This window comes from Nesoenas mayeri (genome assembly GCF_963082525.1).
Source record: "Nesoenas mayeri genome assembly, chromosome: Z".
Taxonomy (NCBI): Eukaryota; Metazoa; Chordata; class Aves; order Columbiformes; family Columbidae; genus Nesoenas; species Nesoenas mayeri.
Window position 1 is genome coordinate 69,032,730 of NC_137542.1, and position 22,585 is coordinate 69,055,314.

The following is a 22,585-nucleotide window of genomic DNA, read 5'->3' on the forward strand; positions in this document are numbered from 1 at the left end:
AGAACAAATTGGGCTACGAAGTTTTGCCTCATCTGCCATATTCACCTGACCTCTCTCCAGCTGAGTGCCACTTCTTCAAGGATCTCAACTTTTTGCAGGGAAAACGCTCCTACAGCCAGTAGGATGCACAAAATGCTTTCCAAGAGTTCATCAAATCCCCAAAACATGGATTTTTATGCTACAAGAATAAAAAACCTTATTTTTGGCTAAAATGTGTTGATTGTAATGTTTCCTATAAAGACATGTTTGAGCGTAGGTATAACAACTTAAAATCCACGGTCCTAAACCTTATTACTTTTGCACCAATCTAATAAAACTGAAAAAAACTCCCTTATCTTACATGAGTATGTTCAAATCTCAACACAATTTCTCTATTGAAGCCCTGTGTATTAAGAAGTAATACTGATCAAAGAGTTGAAGCCACAATAATGTTTCAACATGAATCTCAGAGACCATACTTTTTGATACCAATGCTGAACAATATCTCAGAGACCATACTTTTTGATACCAATGCTGAACAATTCCTAAACATCAAATAAGATATGTAAAGAGGTAGCGTTGCATTACAGAATCATATTAATGCAGAAATAGTTTGTCCTCTAAGGAAAAAGGCATCAGATAGGTCTGTGCATAATTAGGATAATGATTTCTTGGCTTCAGAAATACTCTTAACTAAGCCATTAAAAAAAATTCACCTTAATTGTTCTGCAGCTAAAGAATTAACATATTATCGTGCTATTTGTGGGCATGCCCGGTCTCGGGGAAAAAAAAAAACAAACAAAACACAAAATACAGACAAAAACAAACCCCCACCCATATGAAATTAGCTTTTTAATTTATGTAATAAATAATCTAAAATTCAGTCCATGTGGAGAGCAGTCCATGCTTGATCCCTGATTCCTACAGCATGTAAGGAGTCTGTCCCTCAATCTGCAGTGGCAAGGACAAGCGCAGCACAGAGACGTGAGCAGCTCGGCTGCTGCTCAGCACAGCCACAGGACCTGAGATCTGCACAAATGGCTGCAGGACTATCACTGTCCCCAGTAGCTCCAGTGATGGGTTCAAACATGCAGTGTTTCAACAATGAGTGTGATGAAGGTGTGTGGTAGGGAAACGTCTAGAGCAGCAGGTGATTCCACAACTTTTGAAACTGCTTGTAGCAAACTCTTGGGGGATGCTAAGGGTGCAAGTACTCTTACGCCTGTTTTTGTGGGTACTATGGAGGCCTCCTCCTGATAGACATAAGATTTCTCTTCCCTGTGTTAGACCATACAATGTGATGGAAGATTGGCTCTTCTTGCCCACGGGAACACCTGAGTTTTATAGGGCAGTGTTGCACAATGTGTGAGTGGTGCCACTTTTCACTAAGGCTCACCAATGCAGGACTGTTTTGTTGCTTATCAGTAACCCTGAAATCAGCCTTAGCATCAATGAAAGAGAAGATCCCACATAACAGTATCTCTCTCTGTCCACCCAAGAAGTGGTTAAAATGTCTGTGTGTCTTTGTGGCTGGGATCAATTCTGAGGTTAAAACCCCATGCTAGTTCTAGTTTCATTGAAGATCATCCAAGGCAGGAACGCCTACAGCTTTGTCCAAGCAAGTGGTGCCAAATTCTGTTCCTGTTCAGTCCTCCGTGTGAGGGATTTCCTTTGCTGTGTATGCAGGCAGGACACCAGATCTAACATTTCTCCTGAAGAGTAATTGATGGTCCCCACCTGTCTCTGACACCCACTGTCATACTCACTGGCACCCATCACTCACCTAAGTACAGAGGAAGTTAAAAGTTGTTTCCTTGCTGCCTTTTGATCAGGACTAGATACAGCAGTACCCAAACAATTTGGAGTACACTACCCAGGATACCAACTCCCTCGGGTGACCAGCCAATTAAGAACATCTGTCCATGACCAAAGAGATGCTTTGGATCCTGAAAACATCAACAAAAAGCCATTGTACCTACCTCACTACCCATCACCCATCAGCCCAGCCCACTCAGGTCTCTCACCTCCCTTCTGCATATCTTTTCCAATACAAGTGAGAGCTACCTAGTATTACGCCCCTAAATACTGCCTGGCAGAAGGAGACATTTCAATAAGCATCATCCCTCTGGAAGGGATGCATATTTGTTGAGTCTGTCTTGCCTAAATGATTGATATTAATTTCAGAATATGTTTTCCTTTGGGTTCTTCTTCTCTGTTTTGTGCAGGACACGGGGAAGGAGCTTACAGCATCCTCTAGGGATGGCTGGCTAAATCTGATCTGCATGTCTGCCTGCTACTGATGGTCCTCAGCCCACACTGAAGAGCTGTGGCTCCAATATTAACAGAACCCCAAAGCCAACTCAGATGAATGCTGTGCAAACAAAAGTTACGTGAGTAAGCAGCTAGTGGCTTTATTTTCAAGGCTAAATAAAGCAGAGCTAAACACTTCCTACTTTTAGCTTTATTTCTTAGGAAAACACAACATCTATGTCCTGCTGTCTGCTTGTCTCTCCTCCCAAACAACTTTTGACCTCACTAGCAATTTCAGCCAAATCTGACTGCATGCAAGGCTTGGCAATATTACAGTCTTACACATTCTATAAAAAGGGACGGTTGTACAGTGCAAACATCTGGGCAGTGCCCCCACCCCAGGAAGGGCAAGCAAAATTTGGCTGCTGCCCTCCCCACAGAGGCAAGGCTGGCTGACCACAATGTCGGGCTGCAGGAGGACACTGGAGGGGAGATGGTCAGCACTGTCTGAAGGAATCAAGTGTTATAGCATGGAGGTGGGATCACTGAGCTGGGGGACAGTTTGAGGGTGATCAGAGGGAGGAAGGATTAGGGTAGTTAGTGAAGAACTGGAGATAGGAGGGCAAGGAGAAAGTGGGACTGTAGAAAGGATCTAGGATCTAATTGTGGAAGGGAAGGGCTGCGGGACACCAATCCATAGGAAATGAGACTTCATTAGCATCACTGCTTACAGGATAACAGGTCTGAAAACGAAAAGAGATGACATTTTTCCTGCCATTTCCCCATACCCATAAGGACAGAGGATCAATGCCTTTTAACATCTGCTCTGATCAAAGTTAGTGCCTCACTTGCACAGCTGCAATCTGCAAAGCATTCTGGGACACAGTTTGCATGAAAAACGTTTCTGCAAAATAAGGTCTTAATTGGGTCTGTGCAGAGAGCTCCCCACAACCCTCTGTGGCTCTGTGCTGGTCTCAGGCTCACCACAGGGATCCAAGGGCAGGACCAGGCTCTGAAGTTGTGCTTTGTTGCTGTCTGAGCAAACAGTTAAGATGACGAACCTGAAAGACAAGCACAGGTCAGGGAATATAAAACAAGGGACAAAGAAACCATTCTTACCTTATAGATCTTTCCCTCTTCAGTACCAACGAGAAACAAATAGTCTATCTTTTTGTGAAAATCAAACGATGTCCCGCAGCCTGTTAGCAGAAGAAAGGTCTATCAGACAGAAAATAGGTTTGTCTGGCCATCACACGCTCCCTGCCTATGGTACATACACACTGCCAGCATTTTCAAAAGTGATTTATTAGACAGAAGCTCCCCCCAAAATCAGAGCCACCCCTTCTGCAAACACTTTCCAATCTGTGCCTATCCCCAAGACCTGTAATTTGAAAAGCCAACAAAGAGGTGGGGAAAAGGGAATTAGAAGAACTAGAAGGGAACTGGAAGAACAGATTGGCACAGGATTCACTTCAGTAAGAATTTAAAATGCCTGGTGCAAATGTCAGAGTTGTGAGGACCAGGCCTACCTCCTGTTGGGGAAGAACAGATTTTTTCTGTTTATTTGGTACTCACAAAAATACAGTTTCTCACACATAAAAGGGCCCAGAGAGGAAACACCACATCATAATTCCCCGTGCCCTTTCTATCTTTAGCTCAGAAGCCATTTAGCAGGCTCACTTCAGTAAAGCCAATAGAAAAGGATGTGATTTGGGAAAAAAAAACATCTTCTGCCAGGCATAGAGGATCCTCTTGACTTCAAAAGCTCTGAACTGTGCAATATTGTGACCCATGTTTAAAATGGGTGTCAACCACAAGGGGATGCAACCCTTTGACATTTCTTGGCTTCTGCTCCTGAGGCAGATGCAACATCATCCAAGAAAGCCAACTCACATGGTGGCAAAAGAGAAGTTCAGCAGGATCCTCGAGCAAAAGAAGGGATGTCTGCTGAGTGTCAGAGCAACCTGGAGCTGTTGACCAGCAGGGACACCCACAGCAATCATCAGAGGAGAAACAGGAACAAGCAGACAAGGCTCAGAAGCACATAGTTACAGAGAAATTTCTGCAAAGGCTGCTGTCTTAAACGTTATGTCTTAAACGTTAACAAAATGTAGCCCTCAAAGGAATTGTTAAGGTCGTTTCAACCCTGCAATACTGTCTGCATTTTTAACATTTAAATAGATTATTAAATATTCAAGACAAGTCTTTGAAAATCCATTTCCCAGCAACACTAACAAATAATCCCAAAGCCTCTGAGAGTTCTGCCGTATACTGCGGTAGCTGGTCTCTTGCAACCTCAGTGGCAATGCAAACCTCACCAACAAATTGTTCAGCAGTTATTAGCCTAGAAACACAGCGATTCTTAAATGCAGAGCAAGTGCTTTCTCCAAACCCATGCCAAAGCTTCACAGACAAAAGCAGGTGCAGTAGGATGATTAGGGGATTCCTCAAGGCTCTGTGTGTAGTCCAGGACCTCCAGAGCTGACTCATCCCATCCTGTCTCAAAAACAGGATGGTCAGGCTGAGGGGATTTGGCCTAGAATGACTGCACTCTCTCCACCTTGTACAGAGGGAGCCTAACACAGCATCTCAGAATAGATGTTGTGTTTTTAGAGGGATGAGGCACATCCCATCACTGGCTGGATAAACTCTGCACCCGGGAGAGGGCAAAGGTTGCTTTTAATCTTGATTTGGACAGTCCAGATCAGTGTCTGGCAGAAAGAACAAACCTGACTTAGTTTTGACAAATACAGGTAATGCCTGTGCCTTGTCCGTGTTGGGATATCCCGGTAAATCAGACGTTTTTTGAATTAATGTTCACCTTTGTCTGCAAGTAAACACAAGATGTAACCAGCAAACCTTGACATAATTAGTGGCCCTTGCTCCAGACAGATTTTGCCCTACTACATGATGAAAGCAAGGACATGTAACCTTTCTTTAGCTCCTTTCCATCTCAACGCCCCACCACCAATTTAGTTCCCCAGAATGACTGATTAGAGGCTTTATGTCAGTAATTAATCAGCATGGCAAGGACTTGGGCTCCTACCAAGCGTTTGCAGCTGCAGCCCCTCTGGCCCCTGCATCGCCGTTCCCTCCACTGACAGCTTGATGATATCTGTATGAACCAGCTCATTCTGCAGGCAGAGGAGATTCCATATGAATAACAGGCTTTACAGCAACAATACAGAGACATTCAGTACTTTGAAATGGCAAATTTTATGGAGGAATTTTAAAAAGCTGTCCAAAAGTTTCTTAATGTTTCATGCTTGCAGTTGGCAACATGCTAATATGCTGTTTTACATAAAACCTCCAGGAAACCAATGCTTTGGTGCACTGGTACTGAGAGCCACTGGTACAGCACTCAGGGACATGCAGCTGACCTGGAAAGCTCTGGGTTTTGGGGTCAACATTTTTGAGTGGAAGCAGACACTGTCAGCTTAAATTATTGTGCTAAGTGAAATCACTCTGCGTGGTTTAAAATGGGAATTGTGTATTATCATGGAGCTAACTAAAACCCACGCTAAGGGACAGTAACCTACCACCTTGCCAGTCTTTGCTTCTTGTTAGACTATCTTCCTGTTATCCCCAGAGCAGCCTCAGTTCCCAATACTCAGCACCTCATGGGCTCTGAGATTCAAGTAATGACAACAACTAGCACGCAGCTATCCCAAAGGGAAAGTGCCCAGTGTTGCTGTTATCAGCAGAGCTCTAAAGAGCTCTCATTGCAGGCCACAACACTGATGTGTGAGGTGCTGTTTGAACATAGGGCCAAAAGGCTGTGTCCCAAAGAGCTTACAGTTGAGGTGAGGGAAAGAAGACAGAAGAAAATAGACACAATGTGGGTGAGTATGAGGAAAAGAAGAGAGGGTGAAGTTCCATTCTTAGACTAGCTTTGGGAATTAAAATACGACAGCAGAATGGAGTTGGCTGTGAATATAAGAATACCCTGGGGCTGATAAAAAGAACAAAGAACTAAAGATTAAATTAGTGAGCAGTGTGGGCTGAGGACTGGATGTTTTCATGAATCTGCAGATTTCCCACTGGAGCACCATGAGAACAAAACATAACATCCTAGCTCAGTGAATCGAGCTTTAGTTGGAGCTTCTCTAAGCCCAGGGCAGGACTCAGGTGGAAAAAGAGATTTTGACTGGCAAAGTCAGTCCCAGGAACTGCATGTTAGGGTACGTGGGAGAAGTCCTTGTGAGCATCTGTTCAGCACTGCAATTCAGAGAGGACTGAATTCTGTAAGATATTTATTGTATTTGGGGCAGGACAAATTTACAGAAGGTTCAAGAAAGGTCAAAAGCCATTAAATAACATACTTCTTTCTCACTAACTTGCATTGCCACATACCCACGTGCCCTGGCCTATTGATGGGAGTAACTGTTCTCGGAGAGAGCAGTAAGAAGCAAGGCAGACTCCTGCAGCCTGCAGAGTCCTACCTTCTTTTAGTGACTCTTCTTGCAGCATGTGGGTTACACCAAGTCAGATTCAGTAGGTAAAATCCTAATGAAGAGGTCATATAGGCTGCTGTATGTGTGCAAGAATTGGAAAGAACAGCGTCCAGAGCATCCAGGAAAGGAACATATTCCACATGCCACTTGCTGCTCATCCAAATGAGAGTGCTGGTGGGCTGCTGGGAGTGCAGGCAGGACAAGCTGAGCAGCCTCTTGCCTCTGCTCAAGCTTCCCGGTTTGCCTGCTTTCCAGAGAGCATCTGCCACGTCCAAGGCATGGCTGGTGGCCACATGAGTCTGGTCTGAAGAGCAGCTTTGGAGGTGCCCGCAGCTGGTTATGTTAATATACCCAATGTGTCTAACAGAGGTCAGATGCATCATCTGAGCAGGACTAGAGATGTTCACACTTACTCTCTGTTCTGGCAGAAAGGCAAACTGTATGAGACCTCTTCTCTAAGCACACACCTTTCTGCAGCCTTTCTCTGAAGACATCTCCTGGCACCTCCACCTGGTCGAGGCCCCTGCAGACAATTCCTGCAGCCCTCTTGCCTTCACAAAGGGTCTTACTGGTGCAGACTTACCAGCTGTGCCACTTTCATTTTGTACCCCACTTCACAGTCTGGAAAATGCATCAGTTCCTGGGGTTGTTTGTCACCAGAGTCACTCGCATATTCCTCTGGGTAAACTGATTGTTGACAGCTTGGCCTTCCAGGAATACTGAGCAATAATATGTTGCTTCTGCCTAACAATTGTTAGACACTTCATAAGCATTAGTGAATTAGGCCTTGCAGCTGCCTGTTTCCCGTTGGTTGTTATTAGCCCCAAGTGATGAAGGAGGACCAGAGCTGCTCAGCAATTTAGCTCTAGGTCACATAGGAAGGGTGAGCTACAGTTACTAATCAAGCCTGCAATTGCTGAGGATCAGCATGAGAAGCAGTGCCAGGCTTGTATCCCACTTGATTCCTCGATGTGGCTCTGAGAGCACCCCTTTTGATAGGCAACATGTGAACCCAAGGTGGAAGAGTAGACTCATCCAGCTGCAGAAGTCCTGCATCCTCCCTCACCGTTTTATACCTTCATGATGACCCAAAACCAAGCTGGTATGACAGCCTAAGCACACACAGCTCACCTGCTGTCTCGTGAAGTTTGTACAAAGAGATTGTGTCCATTGTTAACAGAGACAACTGCTATGACCAGGACAGATTAATTGTCCCTAGCTGACATTTGACAACTCTTCTATCCAAATTTTGAATGTGACTTGTCAAATATCCAGATGGAAGTAAGAATGAATTTATTCACTTTTTGCTCTCAGCTTTGGAAGTGTCAAACAGCTATCAGTGTTTGAGGAAGCTTTACTTCTGGATAGTCCTGTCAAAAAGATTAACAAAGCTCTTTTTCATTTATTCCCTATTTGCACTATGGATTTGAAGAATAGAAGACCTCTGGAGTCTCTTCAATTTTATTCTAAATAAAACCCAGAGACAGCTCTTTTGTAAAAGTGGAATTCTAGCAGATTGTCAATTTTTCCTTGCTGGGTACAAAACCACAAATCGTAACAAAATGCCTTTTTTCATTCTGTGTCTTGCTTTCTCTGTCAAATTTCTGTCTGAAAAAAGAAACCAGACAGCACCTAGAACTTTTTCCACCCCTGCCTGTTGAGTACATAACAGTTGTGGAAATTTCAGAGGTAACTTCCCCTCAAAAAAATCTTAAAACAGTGCTTTTCACATGATTGTGGCCAAGTTTATAGGAGTGCAAGGAATAAATAAAAATGACATTGTGCTAAGCAGATGCGGGTCTTCGAAATCACACCAAGAATGTTTAAGTACATAATCCTACCTTCTCATGGGATAGAAAAAACCCAACCTATACCACAGGAACATAGAATCATAGAATCATTTTGGTTGGAAGAGACCCTCAAGATCATCGAGTACAACTGTTAACCTAACACTGTCACTAAGTCATGTCCCCAAGAACACAGTTAAGCACGAGATGAATCACAGAAATGTTGCAAAAGACCCTCTATCTGGTGACTTGCCATCAGAGTCCATCTCCAGATTCTTAGGTTGCGCCAATTGTGGCATTTCTTGGAAATAAGAGGCTTAACCTAGTGTTTCTTGCCTCCTGATCAGAGTTGGCTGAGCACACCCAGTTACTGGGGCTTGGCTAATAGGTGTAACCTGTCAGGTCACCTTAACTGGACGTGTGTAGCTGTAGGTGTGTATTACCCACTTGGACATAAATCTTTTGGGCATTTCTATATGGCAGATAAAACAGGAGCTGAGTGCTGTGACAATGTTAGCCTGTCCCTGTCTGCGGAGCTCTGAGAGGTCTTCTAGGAGAAGGACTTAGGACATACTTGCAGGAGGGATTTTTGTATCTAAAGCTGCAACCTGGAAGAGTTTAGAAAAAAGAACTTAATAACCAATGCCATCTGCATGTGTCTACCACGTTTATGAGAAGAAGGTCCCACTCCTGAAGAGAATATGAGACTAAGATTTACATATAATGTTAGACATGAATCCCTGCCCACAGCAGCAAGACGTAAAATTTTCAGAATGGAAAAGCCTTGAGTATTTTGGTATAACAGGTTGAAAAAATGAGCACCCTAGGATGTCAAGAAGTTTATTTGCTTGCTGGGGAATAACAGGACAGCTATTTCAAACTCATATTTAAGGCAATTAAATTATTTTTTAAGTAAAAGATTTTGAAATCTTCAAAATGTAAAATCAAACAGCCAACAGAAAATACACATATTGAGATTCAGTGGAATAAATCTAAGGGTCATTTAGAGACACTCAATGTGAAGTTTCTATCAATGCACATACTCCAAAAGAAAAAGTGATCCAAGGCCAGGCACGCAAACATGTTGTGTGTGAGGTGGCCATGTCATGGCAGGGGAAACCCTTTGCTTGTCTGATTGCATGTTGCCATCTCAGTGAAAATGTGAGCTTACTCTGTGCTACCTTGGCCACAAAAGGATAAATCTGCACCTTCCCTCTCCCATTTTGAATTGCAGTTTGTAGGAGACCATTCTGGGAGTGAGAGTCTTGAAGCTGGCAAAGAAAGCAGATAATTCTGCTCTGGCTTTGGGTAACTCTCCTGTGACAAGGAAAGTTTCAGAGTAAGGACCAGTCTTGAATTCCTGCAGCTGCAAAGCAGGAAAATTCTCTCTCATATCTCCATGGGGTGCTACAGGTGCAGTCAGGATGAAGGTCCTGAGCTAACTGAGTAGGCTGGTTCTGCTCATTTCAGAGATTAACATGGAGCCCCAGTCCCAGCTGTGACTGCACCTGTAATGTTTTGCTACCACTTCTTTTCAAACCTGGCTCATTATAAATAAAAATAAAACCAATGCATGATGAATTTTGGAGGCAATTGGTTATAATTTGACTGGGAAAAGAAATTGCCACTCACTGTTTACCTTAACTAAAGTCCATGAAACAATCCGCCCATCCGAGGAGACGGAGAAGAAGTTCAAATTGTTGTCCATGTCATCCTTCTGCCATTTGACCTTAAAACAAGAAGACAGTCCCAGTCAGCACAGGGCACTCAGCATTAGCAGGACAGAGTCTTATGCACTCAGCAGGTTCTTCTGAAATCCTTCCTAAAGAGCAGCTGTTTTCCACCCCAGAGGCCTGATGCTGGTGCACAGGATATACGAACACACTTCCACGGGCAGTTTCGGAAGTTCCCCCAGCACTTCCATCATTTACTTTCCTGCAGGGGTGCTCCAGAGAGGAGTCAAAGCGCCACGCATGGGGACTCTGCACCCACCCATGGCCATGTCCCCCACCAGTGACAGGGGCATTGCCATCAAGGATGGGCCTTGCGAGGTGTCTGAGCTACACAGCGCTCTGGACTACAGCACACCACCATTCCAGAGAACTCTAAGACATCTCCAAACAACACCTGCAGTGCTACAGAAAGGTCCCAAAGACACTAAGTACATCGCTGACCCTGCACAAACTAGCCCTTTCCCATTTGGATAATTACTCCACGTACCATGCCATACAGCCACCCTTCAGATAGACAACCTCAAATTATTAATAGTTTTCTGTGCCTATGTGGGGTGCAGAAGAGCCCTTGCAGGCAACGTGTGACATGGGTCCTCGGGGCACTTCTGTTTCAAGGAGATGAAAACGTCTCCATTAAAATTGAAATCCTCCCTACACCTCCAGAGTATCTGTCTGCCTGGTAAGGAGATTTGCCTTTTGACTGTGACAGCTCAGCAGGAGAGATTAGAACTCAGATAAATGGCTTACAGTTTAGAAGAGACATTTTAGTTAGACCAAAAGCATTAAGAATGCTCGATTTTCAGATCTGGGAATTCAATCAGACTGAAGGGAAAAGGATGACTTGTCACTGGGCCTGTCAGCACACACTCCTGTGGGCATCTCTCAGTTCAGGATGGGGACAAGCACTTCAGCAGGTTCTGCTGAGGTTTTCAAAGGTATATCTGTTCTTGTCCAAGAAGTGCAGCACATACATTTCCCTAAACATCACCCTGTACACATGACAAATGGGCATGATTATCCTAGAGCATTCCAAATGCTATATCTGTGACCAGCTATTTATCTGGTACCTATTCCAGAAAACAACCAGCATTCTCAATACTTTAATTACACAGATTGGGTATTCTGATGATAGTTCCTTGAGAAAAAACTGTGTTAATTCTGCTTTGTAAGATTTTTTATACTGTGAAGTTCTGTGCAGCATGAAAATTCAGCAAGAGACTCATCAAAGAGTAATTAATCTTCTGGTGAACAGGTTTCCCACCTAGAACACACTATTCTGAGGAAGAAAAAATAAAACATAAAAGGAATCCCCTTAAGAATACATCAAAATGCCAGTTTCATGCCCACAAGATGCAACTGAAAAGTTTCAAGTGGTATATACCTTTGAACATCCTTGCACAGGAGAAAGTGTAAGTCTCTAAGTAGAACCACTTCTGCTAGCTGGTATTAAAGGAATGGCGTAATTCAATATGGCCCAGAATAAAATGGCTAACAATAAAACGACAGGCTAAACGACTCATGTGGAGAACAGTGATTTCCAAGGCTGGATATCATGCACGAAATGTGCTGAGCGTATCTATTCCCGGAACATCTCCCTGGGATCATGAGCTGCTGCTGACAATGATGGTCACCAGCAGCTGCTCCAGATGAAGGGGCTGATGTAGTGAGGAGTTTTAATTCAAAAAGAGAAACGAAGAGTTCAAGGGAACAGGTTACAAACACATGCCAAACTAATCTCGTACTGGGCACAGAAAAAGGGTCATGTTTTAAATCAGAGTTTTTTAAAATGCCACCCTAAAATTCTCTGACAATGAGATGCTTTTATTTGTATGTTAAACACAGCTCTCCTCTAACTCATGTTCTTCCTCTTCAGTCTGTTTTCCCAAATACTTGGGAAAAACAGTCACACTTCCCAACTGATTTTGCTTGAGATAAGGGAAGCTATTTCTCAAGACAATATCTCCTATGAAAACCCTGTGCAAAGGTTTTGCCATTTAAACCTGGAAGCAGTTAGCACAAGTGGCTCAGATATCCTCTACTGGGACAGAACCACATTGCACAAAAAGGGGCTTTCCAGTATCTGAAACCCACAGCCTGAACCCAGCAATGCCCTGAGCTACATGTGGAAGAGAAATTCAGGTGACGCATTCCTGTGCTGCACTCAGCATAGGTCTGAGCAATCCTGAAGTCTAAAGCCACCATCCAGGTTACTTACACAATGCACAAACTTGGATCAGAGCTGGTCCAGACCCTCTCTGACTGAAAAGTCCCAGCTTGACCCCTATCAGAGTGTATGTCCTAGTGAGTTCTGCTCGAGCTGTGCAGGGACAGCTGAGTTCCCAGCTGAGTTCCCAGCTCTACTCTTGCCAAGTACAGTGCAGACAACTTGCATCCAAGCTAGAGCCAAATGACAGCCCACCACACCAGTGGAAAATGCATGGATGAAGGCTGAGCAGCTGGAGTCCACCTCAATTACCCCGTGCAGATGCAACTCCAGAGTCCTCAAGTCTACACTAACACAACATGCTGCAGAAGCCTTCTCTGGAGGTGACCAACAACTTTGGTGCTACCATGAACTCATGAGTTTGTTTGCTCAAGACAATTCATTTCAGCATTCCCTGAGCGATTTTCCCCAGGGTTTACTCATTCCAAATACCCCTTCCTTGATGGAGATCTATTCAAGTGTTCTACTATTGGTACTCAGGTGTCACAACTACTTTTCTTCTTCCGTTACACAGACAGGTGCAGTCATCAGCCCCAGAAAGCAAGTAGGTTGATTTACTTGGGGTACTCTTGCTCCTACATTGAAAGCAGTTAACAGTACCTAAGTTAGGTACATATTGTAGAGAGCTTGAACACAGACACTCAAATGCATCAAGATCTGCCCTCAGATGACTATCAGCAGCTCTCAGTGACATTAGCTTGAATTTCAGAAAACAGAAATTGGTACTTAATATTTTCCATTTTCCTTCAACACCTCTGACCCCTTAATAGTATTTGTGATCTTTTTTCTCCTGATTTCTAAATCTCACGAACCCTTATTACAGCAATTAGCCTTCGTGATACTGCAATCAAATCGGTCATCTGCTCAGAACTGGCCTTTTCTCTGCTCCCAAAGGTCTGTGAACGTGGCACAATCCCCTGTCATTAGCAGTATCCATGCTGTGTGGAGTGGGGCATTTGACAAGAGAGCCAGGCACTTGTGTGCACAGGGATAAGAAGTTAATTCTTTCCTCAAGCGTGTGACAGCCAACACAGGATTTTGGCTGCATGAGACAATTTACAGCAAAAGTTCAATTATGATACAGTAAGACTAAAGAACCACATGGGAAAGGAAAGTGTGAGTAAACAGCAGAAAGGAGCAAGTAAACACAGAGCAGCAAGTTATTTGCTGTGCCTGACCATGATTGGACCTGTAATAAAATCAAGGATCTGCTGCTATTTTTTCAGTGTGATCTTTAACCTGACTATTTTTGCAGTGCAAAATAGCGTGCTATAGTCATTGCTGTTAGAAGAGCCTACCACTTTTTAATTTTCATTTCTTAAAGCCTGTTCATTTATAAAGAAGTTGAGATTGATCAAACCCCTATTTTTTTCATAGAAAAATAAAGATTAAAGCCTGCATATTCACTGCTATGTACAACAGACTAGCAGGGCAATAGTCCGTTCATTCTTAGCAGGGGAATACTATCATCTTTGTCTATGGCAGCTGGTAATGGCTCCTGTCCAGCAGGAGATTAGACCATTTATCCAATCTAATTTGAAAATTCCCCTGTTCCTGATGTCATTCCTACAAAAGAAATAATGCTTGATCAGTTTTCATGGCACAGAGGCTGTTAGTCACTCGCACTGACAAAATACAACTGGTCAAAATCACCCTGGCCGTGAGGCTGACTCGAGCGCTTTGCAAGCAGCCACAGGCAGGATCTGCCTTTCTTGTGACACCTATTGCAAACACAAATCTCTCCGACTAGCCCCTCGCTTGCCAAAGCTCAGCTGCGGGGTGCCACATGCAACACATGCACAGTGACTGCCAAGCAATTCCTTCCTTTCCCAATAACTGCCCTCCAAGGAGCCCTTTGACAGCACTGGAGTACCATGGCCCTGCTATGTGAAATGAGAGGGTTCTGCTCATTCAATACCTGAAACTAAAAAAGAATAAAGACTGACACAGGTAGTGAAGAGGAAAGACAAAGGCATTATCAAATCTCCAGGTCATCCCTACAGGAACCGGCCAAGTAAGACATGCTCAGATCACTCCAGCAAGCAAACAGTTCCCTGTGCTGCTGAGAAAAGTCGCTGCCAACACAACCCAGGGACAAACACCGTCCAGTACCAACCTGGCAATCAGTACAGTCCTAAGCAAATCCATCATGGCAATGCAGGGTTTGGAGTGACACAAAATGGGTACCTGTTCTGCTCAGAGGCAGGATCAGACATGCTCCTACCACTGGTGACAATTCATCTAGGCTGTTCTCATATGCCTCCAACAACAGGAACTCAACAGCCTCCCTGTAGATACGTCAGTGCTTAATTGACCTTATACAGGAGATCTCCTTTACCGCAAGTCAAACTAGTTACTCCTCGCCATCTCCCTGATGGACACAGAGAACAATGGCTGATTCCCCATTTTATAACAGTCTTCAAATGAGCATGAAAAGCCTGCTGTGTCACCGCTCCTCTCTGCTCCTAGCCAAACAAAACCAGCTGCTTCAGCCGTTGCTTCCAGGTCTTTCTCTCCAAGCTTTTACCATTCCTCTTCTTCCCCTTCAGCCTTTCTCTCCAGCTGCGAACACATGGTACAGGGCCACCCCTAGGCACTACCAGGCAGGAGTTACAACCTCCTCTATCTTATATTCCTGCTAATAAGTCAGAATTACACATATCTTTGTGCAACACTATTGCATTGCTGACCCTTGGCAGTGAACTATGATACTCTCCTCTTCTGGCATCCTGCTGTCTCACCAGTTATCCCCTGTTTCGTATCTGTGCACTTAATTTCCCCTTTCTAAACATAGTACCTGCTCTTGCCTTTATTGAATTTCATCACATTGATTTTGGGCCTTTCTTCCAATTTATCAAGATCATTTTCAACATTATCATGTCCTGCAAAGTGCCTTGTCTTCCCAAGGGGGCTTCCCTATTCTGTAATTGCAGTTGTTAATGAAAGTATTGATCAAAAGACCAGGACTGACAGCTGGAGGGTCTCACTTGAAGCATCTTCAGATTTGAACAGCAAACTCTGTATAACTGCTCTTTGAGCACACTGCATGAGCCATTTGAGCAGCCTCTTCACAGTGATTTTATTTAATTCATATTTCTCTGCTTTGCTTATGAGAATGCCACTATGTGAGCCTGGATCAAAAGCTTTAGTCAAGTCAAGACAGATAGAGGTGATAACCTTGACTGCCTCTCCCTTCTTCATGAGGCCCATTTCTCTGAAACAAAAGAAAGAAAATAAATTATACTAGCTTGACAATTTATTCTGGACAAATCCATGTCGGCTTCTCTGAATCACCTTATTATCTAGACATTTACAAATGGTTTTGCCATTTGTTCCACTGTTTTTCCAATCATTGAAATTGGTCTGGCTGGTCACTAATTCCCTGGGTTCAATCCTACTATTTTCCTCCAGATCTTTTTTTTCACTTCTTTTGGCCTTTGAGGCCCTTCTCCCTTTCCATGGCCATGCCTGTTATACAGGACAGACTGCAGCCTGACACACTGCTGTGCTATCATCCCCACTTCGCGAGTCCCTGTGGCTGGCTGAGGATGCCTCTAGCCTGAGGAAATTATCCAGACACTGGTCTCTGGGCTGTGGTACCCTGTCCATGCCCCTGTCCCTCCTGCATGCAACGACAGTCCCTTTGAGGAAAGCACCCGATTTGTGAACATTAATGAGGTCACCCCTCAGTCTCCTCTTCTCCAAGCTAAAGAGACCCAGCTCCCTCAGCCTTTCCTCATAAGGGAGATGCTCCCGTCCCTTCACCAACTTTGTTGCACTGGACTGGACCCTCTCCAGCAGTTCCCTGTCCTGCTGGAACTGAGGGCCCAGAACTGGACACAATATTCCAGATGTGATCTCACCAGGGCAGAGCAGAGGGGCAGGAGAACCTCTCTCGATCTACTAACCACCCCCTTTTAATCCATCCCAGGTACCATTGGCCTTCCTGGCCACAAGGGCACAGTGCTGGCTCATGGTCATCCTGCTGTCCACCAGGACCTCCAGGTCCCTTTCCCCTACACTGCTCTCTAATAGGTCATTCCCCAACTTATATTGGAGCCTGGGTTTGTTCCTGCCCAGATGTAAGACTCGACACTTGCCCTTGTTATATTTCATTAAATTTCTCCCCACCCAACTCTCCATCCTGTCCAGGTCTCTGATGGCAGCACAGCCTCTGGCGTGTCAGCCACTCCTCCCAGCTTGGTGTCATCAGCAAACTTGCTGATAGTGCACTCTGTTCCCTCCCTTATGAGGAAAGGCTGAGGGAGCTGGGGCTCTTTAGCTTGGAGGAGACTGAGGGGTGACCTCATTAATGTTTACAGATATATGAAGGGTGAGTGTCACGAGGATGGAGCCAGGCTTTTCTCAGTGACAACCAATGGTAGGACAAGGGGTAATGGGTTCAGACTGGAACACAAGAGGTTCCACTTAAATTTGAGAAGAAACTTCTTCTCAGTGAGGGTGACAGACATTGGAACAGGCTGCCCAGGGGGGTTGTGGAGTCTCCTTCTCTGGAGACATTCAAACCTGCATGGACACCTTCCTGTGTAACCTCATCTGGGTGTTCCTGCTCCGGCAGGGGGATTGGAGTGGATGAGCTTTTGAGGTCCTTTCCAATCCCTGACATTCTGTGATTCTGTGAACTTCTTTTGCCAGACATTGGCTCTACAGTATCACAGAAAAGTGTTTTGGGATTGATGAGAGCAGACTTTATATGTATCACTGTTCCAGTCTGTTGATGCCACAGGTATGTGAATATGTGTGAGTCCATTTGCAACAGCAGAGTGATGCTTCTCCTCATCAATACCGCTGCCTCTGAGTCGAGGTACTCAAGAAGATTTGATGATGTGTTAGGGAAGTTCCTTTTCCCATGGTTTCCTGTGGCAGAGACTCAGGCACCAATTCCAGAAATTCTTCTTAAATAAATAATTTATTCACAAGGTACAGCATAGAGCAGCTTAAGCTGATGCCTCCTGAAGAGGGACCCTCAGTGGAAAAAATCTTGGACAATTATACCCCCACAACTGAAGCCCCCACATCACTCTGGGCTTCTTGCAAAATTATTGTCTTAAGTCTCCCCATTCTTCATTGGATCTCTTTATTTTCATCACACAGGCTGTCAATCAAAGCCCTGACCTTCAGTTGCTTTTTTTTCATCTGCAGCTGGAGAAAAATAAGTTCTTGGCAAGCCAAAACATTCTTCTGTTTTGTCTTTTGTTAGACTCTGTTCTGTTCCTTATCTCCAGGGATGCAGTTCCCCTTATCTTCTAGCTTGAAGACTTCGATGCCTTTTTTTTACTTACCAAAGCAGAAAGTTCAAAGGTTCACAGCTTGCAGAAGTTATGCTAGGCAAACTTACTTATGCTAAGTCAATTTTATGTAAGTAGTTTCTAAACAAGTTCTATAAGAAGCAGTATAATAATAGCAATAATTCAATAAACTAAGGCAGTCTATTCCCTAACATGCTGTAAATGGGCTTGCACATAAACCTCTTGCCTCTGCTTAAAATACAGAATGGATGTAGCCTAACAACTCTCTAAAATGCTTGCTAATGATCTGAAATTGCTCTGTCCAGTTCTTTAAGTACTCCAGCGTATGTTTAAGCTGATCTTGCTGATGAGCAAGAACCTGTCTCATCGGAATATTCCTTAGCGTGCCCTTTCCCTATTCTGACCTGTGCTTTCATCCTCTTGTCACATTAATCATACTAAGCAGCCAGTCTCAGACACTTATTGTAAGATTTAACAATACAACATCAAATGTTTCATCCTTCTCCATACCACTCGGTATTAGTTGAAAGCTTGCTTCAGTAATGAGCCTATATTCTTCATTCCTTTGACTTCTGACATACTTCCCAAATATTTTTCCCTTCTCTTTTATAACCCAGGATAATCATAGCTCATTTTGCACTTTCACTTTGTCTGTATAAATTTGTCTTCATGCTTTTCTGTAATACTCAGCTTTAGACACATAGCTTTGTTTCTGTGCTTCAAGAGGGTCTTTGTAATTCACTGCCAAGCTCTAGATGCAGCTATATGGGCCCCTCTCAGAACTTGCCATTCTGCCCAGCCCAGTAGCTCAGGGAGGTAACACATGTGGCTCCACAGCTGAACGGGGCCACAGTCTCTTACAGGAGCCCAGATGTGCATCACGGGAGCAAAAGTGCTTCCCAGCCCTGCTGGGCTCTCCCCATCACCCTGTTTTCCCCATATCCTGGGTGCACAGGACTATGGAGGGAGATTCAGACACCTCTTCTTACACTCAGAGTAGCTGAAGACCTTTACTCAAGGCTTCCCACTGGCAAACATCTGCTCCTTGAGCAAGCATGCAAACACAGTGAGGGAATCAGCCCTCAGATTGCTCTAATCGCCTGTCCTGGCAGCAAAGCGCAGACAAAAACCCACTGTCAAGCCCATATTCCCCTAATGTCTTTATGCACAAACCTGGACCAAAGCAAAGCACTAGCAAAGCTCTGAGGCTCTCTCAAGGTAGAAGAGCTGAACATATGCTGTGATTTAGCAAGGGCACAAGCTCTCAGGGATGCAGTTTGGCTGCATCCATCACACGGTGTAGAGGATACTTTTCCTGTTTCACTGCTATCCTGTTTTTTCATCTGCCTCAGCATCATGCTGAGCGCTCACACTGAAGTGTTGATCTATGATAAGTCACTCCATAGGTCATATCATCTGGCGCCAGGCTGGTCTCTCCTGTGCTCTGGTGTGAATATTCTCCTGGACTCCCCTACAGCAGTCTCTGATTTGAGCTAAGAAGCAGTTCTCATTTCTTCCCTCTGTCACCTCCTAATGTGTTTCTTGTTGGTTCCTGCCAGTGACTTTCGGTAAAAAAGCATCCAGAAACATCAAGTCGTTACCAGTAAATAAGAAATCTTCCACATTCTCCTCCTGTCAATGATAAATTGCCTTTTTTTTTTTGTTTATTCCTCTCCCTGTGTAACTTTGCCTCTGCTGTTTGCCCAAGGGATCCACTGCAGTAAAGTCTCCTAGGACAGTCCACTGGCTTTCTGCTTTGCTGTAGCAAATAGTTTATCCCTCCTTGACTGAGACAAAGTGGTGTTTCTATGACAAAGTCCCAAAATGCCTTCCATCGAGCCCATTGCCAGCTATTCTTCATTTGCTCCTTATCATGCACAATGGAGAACATGCAAAGAGGAAGGATGCTCTACTGCAAGAGTCACAAGAGACCCCCTCACATTACTAGAAAGCACAGGGTAGCTCATTCACATGCAAAGTAACTCCAGTGTCTGTCTTCATGCAGCCAGAGAGGCAGAGCAAGTTTTAGAGCTGAGGAGAAGGGCAGTGTCTGGAGTCCCCAGTGCTAACTTGGACAACAGGTCAAGTTGTCCTATGCAGAGGTGGGAAGAAGGCAGATGTGAAGTTTCATTCCTCACCATGGTTAGCTGGGATAAATGCAAAGAGCGAGCTAAATCCAGACAACTGACTTTGACCAGAGGTAATGATGAAGATTTTAAAGAGCTGTGATAACTGAGTACAGGCTGCTTACTCCAAGATTTAGGTCAAGGCAGCACAATCAGCCTCTTTGGCTAAGTCTATACTTGGGGCAGAAGGAGCTCGTGGGTCTTGATCGAACCTCGGCCAGATGATACCACTGTGGCAGGAGAAGATTTGGCTATGCCATGGGTGTGTGTGGGTCTGGGCTTCCTTACCAAGGTAAACCTGGTCAGGCAGGCAGGAAGGAGCCACGGTAAGACCCAGCTGGTCCTCTCATGAGGTAGACCAGAACTATGGGGTGGCCAGCATTCCCGTCTTGGAGCCAGGATGGCAAGGTACAGCATACAGTGCTCCTCATGTGAGCATACATGCTCAGCAAAAAAGATTGCTGGGTTGTATCAGAGCTTCTTGTCATTCCCAAGTGGGAAGTAGACAGCATTTCTGTTGTGGAACATCTAGCAAGAATGAAAGATCCCTGGCAAAGGAAAAGTTTAGGTCAACATTACCACAGAAGACATTAGCCCTTGATTTCTCAGAAGCCCTGTGAAAGCCCAGTCCCCGTCCTCATCTACTTTCCTGACCTCTAGACATGGTGCTGGTAAAATAACAGTGGTTGGATGAATCCAGCCAAAACTAAAAAGCAACAGCCATCCTGGAGGAGAGTCAGGCCTGTGGTAAGGGGAGAGCTGGGTTGCCACTGTCGGACTCAAGAGTCTTTGTACATCCAGAAGCTTCATGTAGAAAAGCAACCCTCACAGGCTGGGGGACACTAACAATTTCCTGCCACTGCCTGAGACACCCACATGGAGAAGAAGTTTGAGACTCTTTTGAGGGGAATGTGACTTTTTGGGCCAGGAGGCCTGTGCTTGCCTGAAGCTAAAATCAGATATCCCAGAGAGGTTCATCTGAGCCTCTGTTTCTTAGACCTCATTTACTGTTTACAAAGAAGAAGGCAGATCCCACAATGAAACACAGATAAGGCAAAAGTATTAAGGCCTTCCTTGTTTCAGTGCCATAGAGAAAGATAAATAGTAACGAGACATTTAACAAAATTAACTTTAAGGAATACAGGCCAGAATGATGAGATAAGAACAGATATATCCAACTCTGCAAGGCCTGATGAAATTCAACCTGGGGTGCTTAAAGGAGCAGCTGAAGCAATCTCCGAATCATTAGCAATTACCTATGAAAACTACAAGACAGGAGAGGTCCTCGAGGGTGGGAACAGGGCAAAAATGCCCCCAGGGAACCCAAAACAAAACGTGTCTTGAAGGACAGGTTAAAGGACTGTGGACCAGTTAGCCTAATGCTGAACTTCGAGAGCTGGAACAAAGTATTAAGTCATCCTTACAGATGTAGATGATAAGAAGATAAAGAACAGCGAATATGGGCCTGTCAAGGAAAGATCTTGTCAAACAAAATTCATTTCCTTCCTTAGTAATGGGTCTAAAGGATTAGAGAGAAGGAATAGATGTGAATTACCTTTAATTTTGCCAGGCTTTTGGCATACCCCTGTGATGTCTTCAGAAGGAAATTAAGAAAATAAAGTCTAGATGGAATTACTATGAACTGGATGAGTGATTGAAAAATAAATTTACAAGAGTTATAATCACTGATTTCCTGACCACTCAGGAGAACATCTCTAGATGGTTCCCACAAGGGACTGTCCAGGGTCCAGTTCTATTCAATATTTTCATTAGTATGTCGCACAGTGGATTGCAAAATTCACAGAATATTTGCAGATGACACTGTTTAAGGACAGAGGATTCTGTTAGGATCAGGACTCAAAGTTATCTTGACAAACTGGAGACATGGTCTGAAAGCAATAAGGTGAAATGTGATAAAGGCAAGTGCAGCGGGACACAGACAGGAAGAGGAAAGCAAATAAACCAGCAGAAATTAGGGGATTTCTGGCTGAGGGGCAGTAGTGCAGAAAAGGACCAGCGGCTGGTGCAGGAATCAGCAAAGTGATACTGTCAGGGAGGTGGGGGAACTACAGAAACCCTTTTCATCTACATTAAGAGATGAGCACCATGTAAGACATAGTAAGTATCGACTCCAGTCCTTCAGTGCCGGTGAAAACAGCTAGACTGCTCAGTCTCAGTTTGAAGAAAGCACTTCAGGAATTATATCACAACATCTGTGACAGCACGATGGGAAGAAGAGCACACTGTCAAGACCTCTGCCAGTTCTCATTTCTATGATTCATGAAGCATTCCCCAGTTCCAGAAAGGAAAGTTCAGTCTGATTTCAAATTCAGTCTCCCCTCTCACGAGTTTACTGCATGTCACGTTCAACCACACTGAGACTGCTTCATTCACTGCAATAAATGAGACTGCTTTGTAGAGCAGACAAGTCTTTTAAGTGTGAGTAAAAGCTGATGAAGAGATATAAATAAAAATTACTTTGATTTACATATATATATATAAAAACTTTAAAATAAATTCATTGAAAAGTGTTCCTATCTTACAATCTGGGTTTTCTTTTAAATGCAAATGTTTCAGCTATGACAGTAATCTATAGATAAAGGAACTGCCAAGCAAAGGAAGGTTCTCAGTGCTATTCTGTCCTTTGTAGAAAAATTTGTTGACATTTACTGTAAAATCAAGACAGAATAGATCAGCTCAGAGTGCTTACGAAGCAAACTTGCCCCCATAACAGAAGCCATGAAAGAGATAATGTCTGCAAG

At 44.1% G+C, this 22,585-nt stretch overlaps 1 protein-coding gene across 1 annotated transcript in view; it reads right to left on the minus strand.

The window, feature by feature from the left end:
• DNAI1 (dynein axonemal intermediate chain 1) overlaps positions 1-22,585 on the minus strand; it is a gene marked incomplete at both ends in the record, with an annotated part of 150,890 nt that overhangs the window by 50,531 nt on the left and 77,774 nt on the right. Inside the window, 3 exon segments of the mRNA XM_080362555.1 lie at positions 3,349-3,428; positions 5,276-5,363; positions 10,110-10,199. Of these exon segments, the coding sequence (XP_080218681.1) occupies positions 3,349-3,428; positions 5,276-5,363; positions 10,110-10,199 (258 nt within the window).